This window comes from Episyrphus balteatus, chromosome 3 (genome assembly GCF_945859705.1).
Source record: "Episyrphus balteatus chromosome 3, idEpiBalt1.1, whole genome shotgun sequence".
Taxonomy (NCBI): domain Eukaryota; kingdom Metazoa; phylum Arthropoda; class Insecta; order Diptera; family Syrphidae; genus Episyrphus; species Episyrphus balteatus.
This window is the reverse complement of record NC_079136.1, coordinates 66368434-66387826: the sequence shown is the minus strand read 5'-3', so window position 1 is coordinate 66387826 and position 19393 is coordinate 66368434. Positions and strand designations below refer to the sequence as shown.

At 32.5% G+C, this 19393-nt stretch overlaps 1 protein-coding gene across 6 annotated transcripts in view; it reads left to right on the top strand.

The window, feature by feature from the left end:
- LOC129913847 (microtubule-associated protein futsch) overlaps positions 1-18886 on the top strand; it is a 34564-nt gene extending 15678 nt beyond the window's left edge. For 2 of the 6 annotated variants that reach the window (XM_055992761.1, XM_055992767.1), the window contains 6 exons: positions 6826-7058; positions 7211-7336; positions 7415-7534; positions 8831-9222; positions 9286-9486; positions 9634-18885. In XM_055992761.1, coding sequence (XP_055848736.1) covers positions 6826-7058; positions 7211-7336; positions 7415-7534; positions 8831-9222; positions 9286-9486; positions 9634-18403 — 9842 coding nt within the window. In that variant the 3' untranslated portion in view covers positions 18404-18885. Of the gene's footprint in view, positions 1-6825; positions 7059-7210; positions 7337-7414; positions 7535-8830; positions 9223-9285; positions 9487-9633 lie in introns of all 6 variants that reach the window. The other 4 variants (XM_055992764.1, XM_055992763.1, XM_055992762.1 and 1 more) reach the window with 4 other exon arrangements.
- The last annotated feature ends 507 nt before the right edge of the window (positions 18887-19393 follow it).

Genomic DNA, 19393 nt, shown 5'->3' with positions numbered 1-19393 from the left:
TAGCGTCGAAACGAAAACGGTAGATAGGGGAGGTGGTGACAGTTATCAGAAAAATAATAAAAAAAATCGCAGCCATATATTTTGTGAGTTATGGGCATTTGAAAAAAGTCGAAAAAATGGTCACCCTGTGACGGTTTTTCATGTGCCGTGACTACAAATCTTAATTTTTCTCATTTTTTTTTTTTTCTTTTCTTACGGAACCTTGAATAACCCTGCTACCAAATGCATTCAAAAATTTTAACTCAGCTGCATCAGTTTTAAAGCAAATAATACTTTTTTGCCCAACTAAGTACTAAACAATTTTACATGACTCTAATTTAATGAACCGTAGTGTAAAAAATATGCACTACGACATTTCGGCAAGTTACCTTAAAAGTTGGTGTGTTCAATTCTCTTTTCAAAATGGTATAACATTGTTGAGAATATTCCATAAATAACCGAGATAAAATGTATTTTCTTAAGAAATCCGACTTTTTTATTAGGTAATTTTTCCATATTATTTAAGTTTTGTACCCATTTAGAACCTTTCAGAATACAAAAACCTAAATAATATGGAAAAATTACCTAATAAAAAAGTCGGATTTCTTAAGAAAATTCATTTTATCTCGGTTATTTATGGAATATTCTCAACAATGTTATACAATTTTGAAAAGAGAATTGAACACCGATTACCGATTTTAAAACTTCGGTATTTGAAAAATTAGTATAAACATCCAAAATCGTATTGATACAAATGTATTAAAAACCAAACTTAAGAACTTGGTACACTTGTTTTACATCTTAGTACTTTTTGTACCAGCAAAATTTATGCATAGGAGAACTTGGCTCTTTTTTTAAGAGTAGGTACATAATGTTTTTGTTGTGATTTCACTACTTAAGGTATTACTGTAGAATTTAAAATCTACAGTATTTGGATATTCTATCAACTTTACTTAGAAAATCTCAAGTTTTCGATATTCCTAACTCTTTTAAGGCTGTTGTGTGATTGTATTAGGGACAAGTCTTTATCGAATATTAAAGGCTGGGGAGTGGGGACCACCACTATAAAATGTCTATTTTTTAAATATTTCTTTTGCATAAGATTATACCAAGCTATCTATCAGAAGTGCTTTATAATATTTGATGAAAATTCACCGAAAATCGGCGGTTACCACGCCCGCCCCCTGAATTGAAAATCTCAAATTTTGAATTTTTTCCTTTGTATACACTACTAGACCCATCAATTTGCCAAATTACAAGTTTCTACGATTGCAGGAAGTTCTCCATAATTTTGATGATCTGTTAGTGAATTAGTGAGTCAGTTACGGTTTTCGCAATTTTTAAAGCTCAATATCTCAGAAACTTGTTATTGTAAGTAGTTGAAACTTTGTGAGCAGTTTGGTTTTGAGCAGCTCAACAAATGACATTTTTTGCATCTTTGTTATGAAAGTAAGAGGGAGGAGTTGTTTCCTGTAAATAAGGGTCTTGTGCCAAAGTTGCTAAAGAATTTGGCCGTGCCCCTTGATACTTGTATTATAGTTAGTTCAAAAACAATCCAAATTTCTTCAATTACATTCCCACTAAAAATGTTAACTCTTTTTGAGTCCAAATTTTAAGATCTGCTAGCTCCTTTAACCTTTCAATGAGAACTGTTGCTTTACCAAATTCCTGATTCCTGGTAAAATAAGTACCAGGTCAAATAAGTACTTATGTACTTACATAAATTGTGTATTTAAAGTAAGTATAAGTTAGTTACTTACCTACATTAATTTTTTATATAATGATATCACGAGTTTTATAATGCCACGAATTCAAGCTGAAAGACTCTTGAATTAAATAAATATAAAAACTTTATACTTACTTTTATGTAGTTATACCTGTGGGTTGTGGAGCTGTGGGTTCTATGACTATAAGCCAAATTTCGTTCAAATTCAGAATTTATAAATAAGAAATTATCATTTAGAAAGAATATAATTCTATTAGTAGAGTAACTAAAGCAAATAATTAGGGAACCCGGCCGAACAGCTCTGATTTTGACGATTTTTTTTTTTTTCAAACGTAGGTAATTGAAAATACTTTAAAGTCTATATGTAGATTAAAAATTGCCGGTGTTGCCGTATTGTTTTTTAAAATTAAAATTAAATTTTTTTTTTAACAAAACCATTTTTTTTGCTTAAATTTCATAAAACAAATTATAGAAAAAGATTCTCTATGTAATTTAAGGAAAATATATAAAAGGCTGTAAGGGACAATCTTCCATCGTTTAAGCGATAAATGCAATTTTCTAACATTCTGACCTCAAACACAAAAAAAATATTTTGAAAACAACGGCAACACCTACAATATTTTAAAATACATTTTTAAAAAGCCAGAAGCTCATTCTTATCTCTTAAATTTAAATCCACTAAATTTAATCAAGACTTTTTGAAAAAATGGTCCTCAAACTCAGAATTAAAAAAAAAAAATGTTATTAGAAAAATTTAAAATGACTTTTTTCCAAACTTTTTCTAATAAAATATGAATTTATTTAAAAAAAATTTTTGGCCATATAATACAGTAAAATAAGGAGAAAAAAGGGGTAAATCTCGGAATGAATGTTAGTAGAAATTTTTTTTGCTCAATATCTTCCTTTTGCCATTCTATAACATATCTCAAAAGTCTAGAAAAATCTCATGTCCGCTTGTCGCGATTTCAAGGTCAAATCGCGAAATGGAGATTTTCAAAATTAGCAAAAATAGGCTATGGTATTATATACACATATGATACATGATTTCAAGGTATTTTTTAATGCTGATTCCAAAAAATCTAAAATTAAGACAATCTGACCTCTCTGGAAAAAGTTATACCTGTTTTTCATCTGTCAACTCATATTATTTTAACAGTTGCAAACTTACTGCCGAAAAACCCTTAAAAGTTATGGTAGATGAACCAAATTTTGCATGAAGATTTTAGAATCCATCATTATTAAAAACCAAAACAATCCCTTACAAAAAAATATATATACCTACGAAATAATGGTATTTTTTGATGGAGGGGCAAATTTTAGGATATGCGCTAAAGAAGATTCTTGTTCATCTTAGGAATAAGTGCAAATAGGCTAATTTTTTCATTTTAATCTTTGTTTGGATATTCTTAACTACCCTCAAAAATCTAAAAAAATCTCATGTCCGCAAGTCCTAATTTTCTTGGTTTGAAAATAAGGTGCAGATTTTAAAAAATTGGAAAACTACACTTCAGATATTTGTGTCAGATCAACATGAATAAGGTGCATTACTTTTCAGGGATGGTCAGGTTGACTTGTTTGTGAGTTTTGTTGGAATTAGTGTTAAAAAATACCTATAAATCATGTCGCTTATGTTGGTATACATATAAAAATTTAAACTTTTCTTATTAATTTTTTTAAAATCTGCACCTTATTTTCAAACCAAGAAAATTAGGACTTGCGGACATGAGATTTTTTTTAGATTTTTGAGGGTAGTTAAAGAATATCCAAACAAAGATTAAAATGAAAAAATTAGCCTATTTGCACTTATTCCTAAGATGAACAAGAATCTTCTTTAGTGCATATCCTAAAATTTGCCCCTCCATCAAAAAATACCATTATTTCGTAGGTATATATATTTTTTGTAAGGGATTGTTTTGATTTTTAATAATGATGGATTCTAAAATCTTCATGCAAAATTTGGTTCATCTACCATGACTTTTAAGGGTTTTTCGGCAGTAAGTTTGCAACTGTTATAATAATATGAGTTGACAGATGAAAAACAGGTATAACTTTTTCCAGAGACGTCAGATTGTCTTGATTTTAGATTTTTTGGAATCAGCATTAAAAAATACCTTGAAATCATGTATCATATGTGTATATACTACCATAGCCTATTTTTGCTAATTTTGAAAATCTCCATTTCGCGATATGACCTTGAAATCGCGACAAGCGGACATGAGATTTTTCTAGACTTTTGAGATATGTTATAGAATGGCAAAAGGAAGATATTGAGCAAAACAAATTTCTACTAACATTCATTCCGAGGTTAAACCCTTATTTAACTGGATTAATAAATATTATCAGTTGAATTTCGAAGCAAAAAAGGTAAAATATATCACACTTTTGAAAAAAAAAATGAAAAATTACTTCAATTTCAATGGTTTTTTTTTATTAAAACTGAATTTTTGCATTGAAATAATTAATTTTCTCAAAGACTGTGGTAAATTGGAACTTAAAATTTTTGCTATTTAACTTTCAATAGTAAGGGTTATTAAATGAATAAAAAATATTTTATTGTTTAGATGTTGAACTTTAAAAAAAAAAATAAGTTACATTTTTTTTTAAAACTTTTATTAAAAAAAGTTCTTCAAAAATGAATTACTTTTTAATTTTTTTCATAAACCGTAATACATATTTCCTTTTATAATTTGAAATCATAATAAATGCGGCCAAAAAAATTTGAAAATAAATGCATTTTATATTACGAACAAGTTTAAAAAACGACATGTTAAAATTTTTTCAATAATTTTTTTTTTCAAAAATCTGAGTTCAATTACCATTCTTTCAAAAGCCGTTCATTCAATTAACTTAATTTTAATTTTACATATATGACTAAGCTTCTAGCTTTAAAAAAATGTATATTTGAATATTGTAGGTGTTGCCGTTGTGTTCAAATATTTTTGTTTGTGTTTGAAGTCAATTAATAAGAAAATTGCATCTATCGCTTGAACTATGGAAGATTGTCCCTCACTCCCATATATTTTTTTCCTTGAATTTCCTTGACAATCTTTTGGCATCAATTAATTTATGAAATTTAAGAAAAATTTTTGAAAAAAATTTGTTTTTGTTCATAAAAATCTTCAATTAAATTAAAAAAATCAAAACGGCAACACCGGCAATTTTTAATCTATAGACTTTAAAGTATTTTTAATTACCGACGTTTGAAAAAAAAGATCATCAAAATCTAAGCTGTTCGACCGGGTTCCCTAATATTGCCAATTTTTGAGCCTTAGTTACTCCACTATATGTTATAAAATGGATTTTTAAGCTATATTCAAAAATGTTAATCGCAAGTGAAAAATTAAGAAACAGAGGCACTATGCTATGGAGGAATTTTTGATCATTTCTGCCAGCATTCTAGACTAGACACACTCCACTGTTACAGTAAGTACATATCTGAACAACATCTGCTAGGATTCTAGGAATGAAAATGTACAAATATCTTGGCAGTATTGTTTAAACTTGAAGCTCATGCGCAACTGAACAAATAGTTTCGCGTTACTTATAAAAATCGTATAATATTTGGATCTCGTGCGATTTTTGTGTAGTATAACCAAAGTTGTAAAAATATCAATTAAAAAAAAAGCATTTGAAATTTAAAATTAAAATGATTGCAACTGAAAAAAAATTGCAATAAAAAAGAATATTATTGCAACTGAAAAATATTTGCATTGAAACTAAAATTTTGATTGCAAAAAAAAAATATTTTGCATTAAAAAACTTTACCGCAAATAAAAAATTGTCTGCATTGAAAAGAAAAATTCAATGCAAAATGTGTACATAATACATTATACATATATTTTTTTTAATATTCGGCGAATTTCTTACAATTTTAACTATATCTGCTGTTCCCATACCGAAAGATTGAATTTGAATGTTTCCTATGGAAAACAAGAAGGAGTGTTACATTGATTCAATCATTATCGACGATTAGAAAACTTCTTTTACCAGCAAACGATTGAACTTTAAAAATGTCGAAATATACAATTTGTGATTTATTTAAATCATATGGTGTATGTGCTCTCTTTCGATATTTATAACAATATATAGGTCCACCTCAAATCGTACCGTGTACTCAATGTTTAAAACCAAGCTGCGATTTAAGAACTTTATCCTACATACATTCTATATTTAACTATTGCACCTTCTTTGAAACATTTAATTTTCACTTAATTTTAATAACCACAAACACAATACGAGTACATATCCTCATTTTATTTATGGAAAATTAGTTTATGAGTAATTTGTAAGGTAGTTATATATTTTCCTTGCTTACAAAGTTATCAAAGCTCAATTTATTGTTCTTTAAAAAATCGATGAATTTCAAAAATCACTTGAAAAATAAAAAAAATTACTGCCTATATTCACTTTCACTACGACTAAAACTGATTAAATCACTTAAAAAGGTCTTTGCAAAAAAAGGGATTGATTACATGCATGCATTTCATGAGATGGTGATGGTTAAGTTTGTATACTTGATATCTAGGGCACGTTTATGATATTGCATGCAAAGAATAATAATAATAGGACAGTGTGCCTAGTAGTGTACATAGTTTCACATACACTCATACACACAAAGTTTAAACAGTTTATTAGAGACTTGAGTTTCTTTTTTTTTTTTTAATTACTAAGTTTAACTGGGAGCAAAAGCAAGGAATGTTGCATACCTGTTTTTTTTTCAATCCATAGGTTGTTTTTTGATAAAATAAATAAGTTGTTAAAGCCTTTAAGTAGATTTTTTGTATTATTTTTTTGTAGAAAAAATGTTACGCATACGCCACAGTGTCTGAATGCAATGTATGCAAAGCAATTCGCAAGTAAAAAATTTTAATCCTTAAAAGTGTTATCCTCGTCAATATTTTTTCCCTTAAAATCCTGAAAATCCTGCCTACCAAAAGCCCTTCTAAATCAAACCAACACCATGCTTATTAAATCCTTAAAATAGATTCTATAGAAATACCAGATGAGCATGAAAATTTCATTTTTTTTTTTAAACCTTTGCAACCTTCCTCTTCAACTTAAAAACAGATGTCATTTTCTGCAATTTGATAATAAATTCAATTCAATTGTTTCCTTTTAAGGAGAATCGAGCCGGGAAATGCGTTTTGGTATCTCCTCACCTCCTGGTGCTGCTGCTACTACACAAAAAGGACGTGGTGATGTAGCAACAACAGCAACAGCTTCAGCAGCATCAGCGGGAAGGCCAATTATTGCTGATGAAACAAATTCTTCATCAGATTTCAATCAATGGCTGCATGCAATGAAAATGGTTGCCCGTTTGCCAGGAGGAATGCCACCCGAGTTTAGGCGGAAGGTATGAACGACAGAGTTGATTTTCTAATAGACAATAAACAGCAGCCGGAGATATTTACATCATGCCGTCAGAGTCTCTTGATGCGCTGCCAGTCAGACGCAGGAAATTAAATTGTAATTCAATTTTTTTTTTTGGATTTTAATTCATTTCAGTTGTGGCTGGCATTGGCTGACAAGTATTTGAAATCAAAGAACGTTGACTGGGAAAAGGAAGAAGTCAAATGCTTCAGCGAACAATGGCGAGAAGATGACGAAGAATTGGGTATTCAAATAGTTAAGGTGTGTAAAGTTGATTTAGGATTAAATACAATACAATGAAAGTTATTTTGCTCTTTTTTTTTTTTTTCTTTTTTAAAGGATCTCCATCGAACGGGTTCCAGTCTGTGTTCGGGACCAGCGGGTACTATTAATCAAGCGAAACTTAAACGAATACTTTTAGGATATGCTCGATTTAATCCAGAAGTTGGTTATTGTCAGGTGAGTTGTAAAATGAGTCTGGATTTGAGTCGCAGATTTGAGTCACAGACTTGAGTCACAGAATTGAGTGGCTATTTAGGTGTGCTGACTTGAGTTGCTGATTTGAGTCACAGATTTATGTCTCAGAATTGAGCTGCAAGCTTGAATAGCCGAGTTGAGTAGCAGATTTGAGTCGAACACTTTGACCCGCAGCCTTTGGTAGATTTGAGTCGAAAACTTGAGGCATTGACTTGAGTCAAATCATTGAGTCGCATAATTGAGTTTCAGATTTAAGTCCCAGACTGAAACCGAATATTTGAATCGGAGATTTGAATCGAATGCCTGCTTATGTGTCGCAAATTTGAGTAGAAAATAATTGAGTTTTTTGAGTTTTTTGAGAAATTTTGAGTCCCAGATTTGAATCAAAAATTTGAATTCCCAAATTGTTTTGCAGATTTATGTCTCAAAATTGAGTAACATTCTTGAATATTAAATTTGAGTCTCGAACTTGAAGAGCTGGGATCGAATTACGGCACACGATTACGATCATACGTTAACGTTTTGACTATTTCTGTCTCTATTTAATTATTAGAAAACGATAGGGACACATAGCAACCATTCGTTAACGAACGTATGCCGTAATTCGACCCCTGACTTGAATAGCATTTGAGTCGCAGTTTTGTGTCTCAGAATTGAGTCGCAGTCTTTAGTGTCAGATTTGAGTCACAGATTCGAATTGCAGATTTGAGTCACAGACATTGGTCTCGATTTGAGCCCCAAACTGCAAGAACTGATATCATTTGCGTTTGAGTCTCAGATTTATACCTCAGAGTTCAGTGACTTGATTCACAGATTTTAGTAGCAGGTTTGAGTCGCAAATTTCAGTTCAAGATTTGAGTCGAAAATTTGAATTCCAGACTCAAGTTGCAGATTTGAGTCACCGCCAATTTTAGTCGCAGATTTGAGTCACAAACTTGATTCGCAGTTTGGAGTCAAAAATTTGAGTCACATATTTGGGTCAAAAATTTGAATTCCACAAATAAGTTGCAAATTAAAGTCCCAGATTTGAGACGTAAATTTGAGTCACAGATTTGAGTCGAAATTTTAAATTTTAGACTTGAGTTGCAGACTTTGGATTCGAGACGCAATTTTGAGTGACTAACTTGAGTCAGGCTTGATTGGCAAATTTGACATTTGAGTCTCAGATTTGAGTCGAAGACTTATGTTTCAGAATTGAGTCGCAGAATGAGTTGCAAGATTCAGTAAAGTTGAACTCTTTTCCAAATTAATAATAAAATATTTTTTAACTCTTTTCAGGGCTTCAACATGCTCGGAGCACTTATTCTCCAAGTAATGGATAAAGAAGAAATCGAATCGATAAAAGTTATGATCTATCTTGTTGAAGGTATATTACCAAGTGGTTATTTTAGTGGTTCATTGGGTGGCCTTCAAGCTGATATGGCAGTATTTCGGGAATTGATGACTAGTAAGCTTCCTAGATTAGCGAAACATTTACAAAAATTACAAGGACCTGTTGAGAATGCCTTTGAGCCACCGCTAACGAATGTATTCACAATGCAGTGGTTCTTGACTATGTTTTGTACCTGTTTGCCAATGACATGTGTCTTAAGAGTATGGGATTTAGTATTGATTGAAGGTAGTGATGTTTTATTACGAACTGCATTAGTTTTATGGAGTCTATTAGAGGAGTAAGTTTTTGACTTTTTATAAATAAGTTTTAGGAATCTTTTTAATGTTTTTTGATTTTTTAGACGGATTCTAAATGCAAGAACTGCCGATGATTTCTACTGTCAGATGGGATCATTTTCGAGTGAACTTTTAAATGGACACTTGGTCGATTCGAATGGATTGATAGAAAAAGTTGTAGATCTGGGACCCATAACAGATTTACAAAAGCTTAGAGATAAACATCTTTATAATATTACTCCATTTAGAGACAAAAAGGGACTTCAGTAAGTTTAAATTTTAAAGGTTCCAACTAACATTTTTGATTCTATATAGCTTTACAGAAGGAAAAGCCTCTGTAAGGTCTTACCGAAGCTAAATTGTTTGTTGGGGTATTCAATCTAAAATTGTACTAAAACCGTTTGTTTTTCCAGGCTTTATTACTCCGACGAAGACGGCGACGACGATGACGAAGAATCAAAAATGGCTGTTGCAACAGCTTGGGGTCTTCGCCTAAGAAGAGGCTCAGCAGGACTAGGCTCAAAAAGCGATGGCAAAGATCGAATTGCACTTGATATTTCATTATTAAAAAAACAGTATGACCGCTTGCGCGAACGCCAACGCCAGGCACACATAATTCTCACTTCTGCGGTAGCCCGACAGGGGGCCAATCCAAATCAGTCTTCAATTCAAATGAATCAACTTCTAATGGGACGCAATGCAATTGTGACAAATAACGGTCGACGTCTGGGACCACCTCAAGGAGCCATACCACCGGCAAGGAAGCCATCTCTTCCAACATCCAAACCACCAAAACTTGCACAAACCAAAAAACTCCTTAGCGGCGAAACTCTCCACTGGAGAGATACTGATCTCTCCAAACGACGAAGAGGAAGCTTAAAATGGAAAGATATAAAGTCAGATAGTTCCCAATCGGGAATGGAAGATCGTCCACCAACATTAGTTGAAAGTGCACCCTCATCGAGAAGTAGTTCGTCAGAGCCAAAAGCATCGAAGAGACCTTCTCTCAAAGCTTCACGTCAACGAAGTGATTCTTCATCGTACAGTGAAGAAAGTGATGGAAATTCCAGTACCGATACAAGTCTTTGTGATGAAGATGAAAATCCTGACCATAATGTGTCTTCCTTAGAAGGAAGTCCAATGAGAAAATCGAAATCAAGTAAAAAACATTCGTCGGAAGTTACAAAACAAAAAAGCCTTGAAGATGTTCTAAACAGCAACGATGGCCAACCTGTGACTGTAGATAATCAAATACCATTTATTCAATTAACGACAATTGAATCGCCAGTTTTGAATGCCAATAAGACTGATATTGAACCTCTGGAATATGGCAAAGAAGATAGTGAAACTGAATCGAATCGTCTTGATTATGCTGGATTTGTTGATGAATTCAGCTGGCCCGATATTAATGAACAACCAACTACGAGTGTTTCATTGGAAGATACAACTGTTGATGCAATTTCTGAGGGTGATTTTCTTTCTTTGTCAAATGTGATTACTAGCACAAGTCAACTGTCCCCGATACCTGATATTACAACTTATATTAATAACTCAAATATTAGTCCTTTACGAACTCCAATTTCAGGCTTTGATTATGCCAATTTAGTAACTAGTATGAATGATTCGAAAAAGTTTGATGTTAATGAAGAAGGTGTTACTAATGAGTATTTTGAAAGGGTTAATGTTGTTGAAAGACCAACTAAATTAGATCTTCTTTATTCATTGAATGAAGAAGATAGTATACGAAATGCTTATGTTAGCTGTGAACCTTCGTTTGAATCTTCAAAAGATGTGGAAAAGGTGGATCAAGTGGAGTCAGAAGTCGTGACGAAACAACCTTCTGATGAAGAATTAGATAGAAAAATGAAAGTTCTTCAAGAATATTCGAATAAGTCTTCGTTATCGTTTATTGCTGAGGCGAAGCATGAAATTTCGTCAGGCATGTTTAAGGAAGTGGAGTTTGATGCTGATTCATTAAAATATCAACCTTCAACACTTGTTCCAATTAGAAGACCACCTAATTTGGATTCGTCAAAAACCGATGATACATCAGAACATGTGATAGCTGTTCCGGTGATTCCAAAGACAGTGATCAAAAGTGATCTTCAATCTGAAGCTGTTTCTCCACCAAAGAATCTTGCTGAAGAATTATTGGAAATTGAATTACAAGAGAGTGCTGCTGAAAGAGATAAACATATTAAAAGTAAGGAAGAAAATGAAAGAGCTGAAGAAGAGAAACCTTGTGAAGATGAAGTGAAAACTAGTAAAATTCCATCAACTGAAGATCTAGAAGAAAGGTTTAGAGTAATGGAAGATAATGATTTTAAAAGCAATGTGAGTCGTCCTGAAAAAAATGAAAAAACCGTTGAACAGAAGCCTTGTGAAGATGAAGTGAAAACTAATAATATTCCATCAACTGAAGATCTAGAAGAAAGGTTTAGGGTGATGGAGATGAATTTTAGCGGTAGGAAAGAAAGTTTGATAAATGAATCCACGAAGACAGAGTCTCCAAATACCAAAGAAGTTCTTCCAACTGAATCTTCTTATCAGAGCTCAAGAAATTCTGTTGGAAAAGATGGTGATTCGAAGGATCATTCACCTCTATCCAAAGGCAATGATGATTTTGGGCCCTCAAGAAAATCTTCAGCCTCTATTCTCAAAGAAGAAGATGATTCGAATCCATATGAGTCTTTGGCTGCTGAGGAAAAGGATCAAGAAGACATTAAAAATGAAGATCAAAGCATAGCTTCTGCACGGAAAGAAAGTGTGGAAGCTCAAGAAAATCTTAGCTCCCATCAATCTACTGAATATTTGGAACAAAATAAAGCTCAAAGAAGATCTTCACTTCAAAGCAATCAGTCTAATGAAGATATAAACCGATCTTTGCCTGAGAAAAAAGAAAGTGAAGAATACCTTAGTTCCCAATATTCAGATGATAATATGGAACAGAGTGAAGATCAAAGTATATCTTCATACCAAAAGAATGAATTTTCTATTGAAAATCAGTCTACAGCTGATGGAAAAGAGAGCGTAGAAGATCAAGACAATTTTAATTCTATGTATTCTGCTAAATATGTTGAACCTAAGGAAGATCAAAATGTATCTTCTCTTCAAAAGGATGAAGTTTCTAATGAAGACAAATATCAGTCCGTATCTGAGAATAATGAAATCAAGGAAGATCACGAAAAACTGAGTTCCCATCATTACGATGAACTAAAGGATGATCAAAGAAAATCTTCACTTCCAAGAAATCAATCTAAAGAAGATGTTTCCCAGTCTTTGCCAGAGAAAGAAGAAGATCATGAGGGGCTGGGATCCCATCAATCTGATGAATATTTGGAACGGAATGAAGATCAAAAAAGATTTTCACTCCAAAAAAATAAAGAAGAAGGTCAAGAAAAGCTTAGTTCTCACCATTCTGCTGAAGATCAAAGTATATCTTCTATTGATAACATGTATCAGTCTCCATCTGAGTATAAAGAAAGCAAAGAGTCTAGTAAAAACATTGATACATTAAGTGAAGTTGCAAAATATGATTCTGACTTCGAAAGCAAGAAACCTGAAGATTTTAAAGAAAAGGGAAGTACTTATTCTCAAGTCAAAGAATCCTTAAATAAAGATCTAACAGCAGAAGATCCTTCTTCTGTTACCAATTGGCAGGAACGTCCAAATGAAGATATGAAGAAATATTCTCCGATGACTGAGAATCAAGAAGTTATTTCAAACTATTCGAAGCGGTCTTCTTTGGAAGACGAATTGATGAAGAGAAAAGGTAAAGAAGAACCTCAATCTTCAAATCCTAAAGAAAAAGAAAATGAAGATTCGAAGACACATAGGAAGCAATCAGATCCCAAATACCAATATGCACCAAATGCAGAAGAATCGAATAAAGTAGAAATTTCTGAAGATAAAACAGAAGAATTCAATAGAAAGATTTCCATTTCTAATTCTGGTGACGAAGATATTGTAAAAGAAACGAAAGAATTTGGTGTAACAAGTGAAGACATTAAAAAGAAGGATCAATTTTCAACTTTGGAAGAATCTAGTGGAGACAAAAAGACGTTAGTTAAAGAAGAGACAGTGGTTCTAAAGAATGAAGATCTCTCAATGTCTTCCAAAACCAGAAAATGGTCAACTGAAGATTTGAAACCAATTGATATCCAGGATATAACTAAGTCTGATTCTTATAATCAGACAATTTCTGAAGAGCTCGCAGATAAAAATATTCAAGAATCTTCAGTTAAAGATTCAAAATCAGCCTCTTCTAGCTCTGAAAGAAATGAAGACACAGGAGTTAAAAAGCAAACCACGCCTATCAAAGAAGAAGAACTCTCACGAAGTAAATGTTTGAAGACAAATGATGAAGATAAAATTCCTCCAACATCACAACAAATGAAAGTTCGTCTTCCATCAAGCGACGATCTTCAATCCGATTCTAAGTACCAATCAACCATCGAAGATTCAATTGTCAAAAACCTGAGTGATGACAGAAAACAGTCAATGCTTCCAAAAGATGTAAAACATAAGCTCAAGGAACTTCCAAACGAAGGCGCTCTTTACTATGAACATCATCCAGCCAATGAAGAGACTCGAGGTGAAAATGATCCAAATCAGCCAAAAGAAGATCCAAAAAAAGATGAACCAAAGTCAAGTAAAACTGCAAGTCCTCAAGAAAAACCTCCCATTGAAGAAACTTCATCAGATTCAGCAAAGAAAGATGAATCAAAGGAAAGTAAAACTTCAAGTCCTCAAGAAAAACCTTCCATTGAAGCATCTTCATCAGAACAAGAAAAATCAATTGTTCCATCTTCAACTGATAAGCCTGATAATAAAGAACTTAAGAAACTTGAAGATTTTGGTACAAATACAACCATTGTCGACAGACCCGTTTCAACATATTCCTTTTCCTACACCCAAGATCATTTTAAAGATCATGTGAGCTTTCTTTCAGAAGTTCAAAGCTCAAATTCAACCCATCAAAAAGACCCTAATGCTATACAAAGCACTTTTGATTTGAAACACTCACCAAATTTAGTTGCTGTAACCACATCAGTATCACTTAAGAACGCATCATCTGTTAAGTCTTCACTTTCTGTTAAAAGCTCTGTGTCGCTTAAAAGCTCTGCACTTTATGATCGAGAACGTTCTTTACATTTTAACACTGGTATAACAGTTTTTGAAGACTCAAAGCTCGATGCGTCAAAGATGATCACATCAAATCAATTGGAAAGCAATCAAAAGTCAAACAATGAGAATTTTAGAATTAGTCAAAATCTTCTCGCAGACAACCAAAACAATGGTGTAACTGTAAGCGTCATAAAGTCTGGATATAATGATTTAAATCCATCATCAAATATATCCTTATCTATGCAGCTTCCTAGTTACTCTGGGGTCTATTTTGATAGAAATCACTCAAAACCAGAAGCTATTTTGGGGCGTGAAGCCTTACAGATTCTTGATGAAAGCTCACCAGCAAGTTCAATTAAAGAAGATACATCCAACAATCTTAAGCCAGAAGTTATTGAAAGCTCAAACGATAAAGCTGTTGTTAAGGTTGTTGAAGAATCCCAAAAACGAAAGCTCTCTTATTCACAAGAGGTTGAAGAAAGGTTAAAAGCTCTGGAAAGGCGTTTAAGTGATAGAGCTTTGTTATCTTCCAAGGACACCAAGGCACCAGTTGATCAACCCAAAAAAGAAGAAAAAGAACCAACAAAAAAAGAAGAAATCTTAACTCTTGATGATGTTCAACCAATGAAGCTTAAAGATGATGCTTCATCACAAACAGAATCCAAACAAGAAAAAGAAGTCAAACCAACAGAAGATAAACCATCCGAAGTAAAACCAACTGAAGAGTCAACTCAAAAAGTTGTACCTTCCACTGCTGACTTGGAAAAACGTTTTGAAGAGCTGGAACGGAAATTAAGTGAAAAGAATATTCATCTATCGGAAGTAAATCGAAATGAAAAACCTCAGAAAGAAGACAACAAAGCAAATTCAAATCTCAATCCATCAATTGTTTTGCCTAAAAATGAAGATACATCACGTGTTAGAGAATGTGATGATGGCTCTTCGGCCCGTGAAAAAGATTCAAAAACCAATGAAGATCAACCTACTTCTACCACACGAAGAAGAATCCCATCAACTGAAGATCTAGAAAGTCGGTTTGAGGCCTTAGAAATTCAAAAATCACTCAAATCTCCAACGAACTTATTATCACCATCGAAAATAAAAGAAGACTTTTTAGCAGCTTCCCCAACTGAACAAGATTCAAAACGAAAATCTGAAATTCCATCAACTGAAGATCTTGAAAATAGATTTCAAGCACTTGAGCAAAGTAAAACATCCACTAAATCTAAAGAATTCGAAGAGAAACAAATAACGAAGACACCAACAAAAGAAAAAACAAAAGATGTTCCAAAAGTTACTTTTGCTGATACAAGTGATGTTAAAAAATCTCCCCAAAAATCTTCAGAACTCACCGAAACAGATGAAGAACTATGTACTAAATCAAGTTCTTGTGAGCCAAATAGAATCTTGAGAAAAGTACCCTCAGCTCGAGACTTGGAAGCACGATTTGAAGCTTTAGAAAAAAGAAAATCATTTACCGGTTTTAGTACTAAAACTCAAGAACACCTCTTAGCTGAACAAAATCGAAATTATTTAAGCTCTGAATCATTGAACACTGTTGAAGGTATAAAAAGACGAGAAATTTTAGATAAAAAAGTTGCATCAACAGAAGATTTAGTACTAAGACTTGATGCTTTAGAACAAAGAATGGCAATAACTGAGAATTCTATTAAAAATAAAATTTCTGCAGAGACTACTTCTGATTTGTCGCCACGTGAAATAAAAAAGCCATCTCCTTCAAAATTAGACTTTGAATGTAGATTTGAAGCTTTAGATCATAAGCCACCTTTCAAAGATCATTCGGGTACTAAAGAAAATACCAACACAAATAAAACAAAGATTGAGAGACCAAAACCAATAAACATACCAAAAGATGCTTCTCCAGAAACAAAATTAAATCTTATCAAACGAAGTCTTTTTGAAGATACCGAAACTGAGGTTAAGTGGCTACCTTCAACGGAAGATCTGGAAATTCGATTTGATATTTTAGAAATGCAAAAAACAAGGGCACTAAAAAATAAAAAGAAGATTACTTCTGAAAAAGAAGATATCAAACCGAAACCAACCAAGTCTTCAACTGAAAACTGGGAAACAAGATTTGAAGCTTTTGAACATCGAACACCGAAATCGATTCCTTATGCAACCACTACGACGACGATACCCAGATGGGAAAACGAAGTTCAATCAAAATTCCCATCAACAAGAGATTTAGAAACCAGATTTGAAGCTTTAGAACAACAAAAATCAAATATCGAAAGATCTTCATCAAAACTGAAAGAATTTCAAAAACAAACATCTTTCTTTACCCCTACCAAACCGATAATTCAAAAAAATCTCGAACCAAAACCAACAAAAGCCTTGTCAAGCAGATCCATCGATCAAGTTTTAGAACAAATTAGTACTAAAACTGAAGAAATCGAACGTGAACACAGAAATGCATCAAAACTTCCATCAACACAGGATCTAGAAATAAGATATAACGACTTACAAATCAATTCGAAAAGAGGTGATGACGAAAACGAACTTGATGAAAATGTCGAAAATTTAGAACAAACAACTGACGATTCTTTAGAACTTACAGGCACACACAAACGAAGAGATCTATATAAATTGGAATCACAAAGTGATGAAACTTTAACTGTCTCAAATCCAACTGGCACTGAATTCGAAACCAAATCCGAATCTAGACCAACATCATGCCCCGAATATCGAGATCCATTCGATACGAATGTCGTCACCACAGATAGGGTACTAAAAATAATCGAAGAAAACTCAAAGATATTACACCGAATTTTAAAAAAGACTCTTGCAGATTCTGGTGGTGGCAACAATGATTACTCAGCTGAATCAGTGAATTCTCCACGTTCTGGTGGCTTCACTGATTCATTGTTAGCACTTGGAAATATCTTTCCAAGGAATAATGATGAAAGCATTTCACCCAGTCGCATTAAGTCACAATCATCACGAGTTCGCTCGACCATTACATTTCGTTCAGAAGATAGTAGTATAACAGATCGATTAGCTTCCATTAAGAGCACAATCAAATCAATAGACACCTTGTGTGAAGATCAATCCTCGCGCAAGGATAAATGTCAAAGATACATTGATTCATTATTCACCACTTCCACCACTTCCCCACGTTTGCCTTCGTCAAGCAATGCAACATCACCAATACCACCTTTAACAACAAGGCCATTAATACGAGTTGATGATTTTGAAGGTAGACAACATCCTCCTCCTCCTAGCCAGGATCGTGTAGCTATGAGGGAATTAAAGAAGGAAGCTTCACCACGTCGCCGACGCGATGAAGATCGCGAGGAATATGAGAGCCGGGTAAGACGAGACATGATGCCAAATAGTGTAGTAAATGATGCACCTAGTGAATTTAGTTGTAGCTTAGAGAACATTGCAAAAGTAGATAGTGAAGTAGATAGAATTAATCAAAAAGACAAAAAACAAGTTGTGGAGACGCAGCTAGAGAGACCTCTATCTCCCTACTACGCTCCCGGATATGATCTAAACAACAGGTCTACTACGCCAACCGTTTATGTACCAACAAAACTGGAAATACGTCACACGACCGTGACTTCGACGTTCTACGATCGTTTTCTCACAGAAAAACATATTGAAAGGACCTTCCCCAGGAGCAAGAAACATTCCCCCGTTTCCCCCACAATTACAAAAAGTCATCTGGATATATCCAATTATAATTCTCTAAATTTGGAAGATCGAAGCTCGAAATCGGCTGAGAATTCTCCATCTAGACGAAAAGATGGGATATCCCCTAATCAAAATGTGTCAGCGGCGGCATATAGGCGCAGCTTTATCTCATCACTTGAGGTTGCACAAAAAGATTTACACATACGTAGCTGTGATAACATTCTTCTTCAGCTAAGGTCCTCCACACAACACAACAACAGCAATAGCAGTGATGTTGTGCCATCCATAATGGTGTACAATCCCCTTCCGACCAAAATTCGAAAATCACCAGAACTTGGAATTAGTTTGGGACTCTATAACAAGGACTATGGCAGTGATGCATCGTCTAAAAGCTGAAAGAATCCTCAAATTCATCAATATTATTATAAATACATGTAGGTTGTCCAACACAAAATTTAAAAAAAACATAGAATTTTCGATGTTAATTTCGAATTATATAGAAAGAATCAAATTCAGGAATATTAAAAAAAAAAAAAAACTAAAACTAAATAAAATAAAAATGTAGGAAAAACAAAAGCAATATAGAGATACTATATTTTCATGATGAAAATAACGATTTAGTAGTAGAAGAAGCAGTAAAAAAAAAACTATTTTCATCAGGTATTTATTAAAATATTAAAAAAAAAAAAATATTAAAAAAACTTTCAACAAAAAATTTAAACAATCATCCCTTTTGGCTTTGAATGAAAACAAAACAAAAAATTAAATAAAATTAAAAAAAATAATTAAATCGTTGTTCTTCGAGATTTTGTTCAGTCTTCATTTTTCACTTAAAAATATAACTTCGAAAATTCTTTCTTCTATATAGTTAAATACGTTCTTCATTATAATATAAAAAAAAATATTAATAAACTATATAAAAATATATTATATCAATTGAAAAAAAAAATATACTATTTTAAAACTTATAATGTTAATGACTGATAATAAACAAAAAAAAAATAAATAAATAAAATATATATTATTATATAAACACTATTACAATAAAACAAAAATAAAAAAATATTTATATATTTTAAGTAACAATAAAAAAAACAACCAACAATTTAGTTATGATAATCCTCGGTATAGTTATATAAAGAAAAAACAATATTTATTACTAGTTACATAATATGTTAATTATTAAAATTTAGAAAAAAAAAAAAAAATAAGAAACAAAATTAACAACAACTTATGTTTCGTGTTTGTCTTGTTAACTTATATATAAATTTAAATTGGGGTATTATTATAATATTTAGGGATTTGTCATTGCAGCATAAAATGATTGTTATTTTAATTTTAAATAAAAAAAACCGTTTCATTTATTTAATATTTAATACAAGAAAA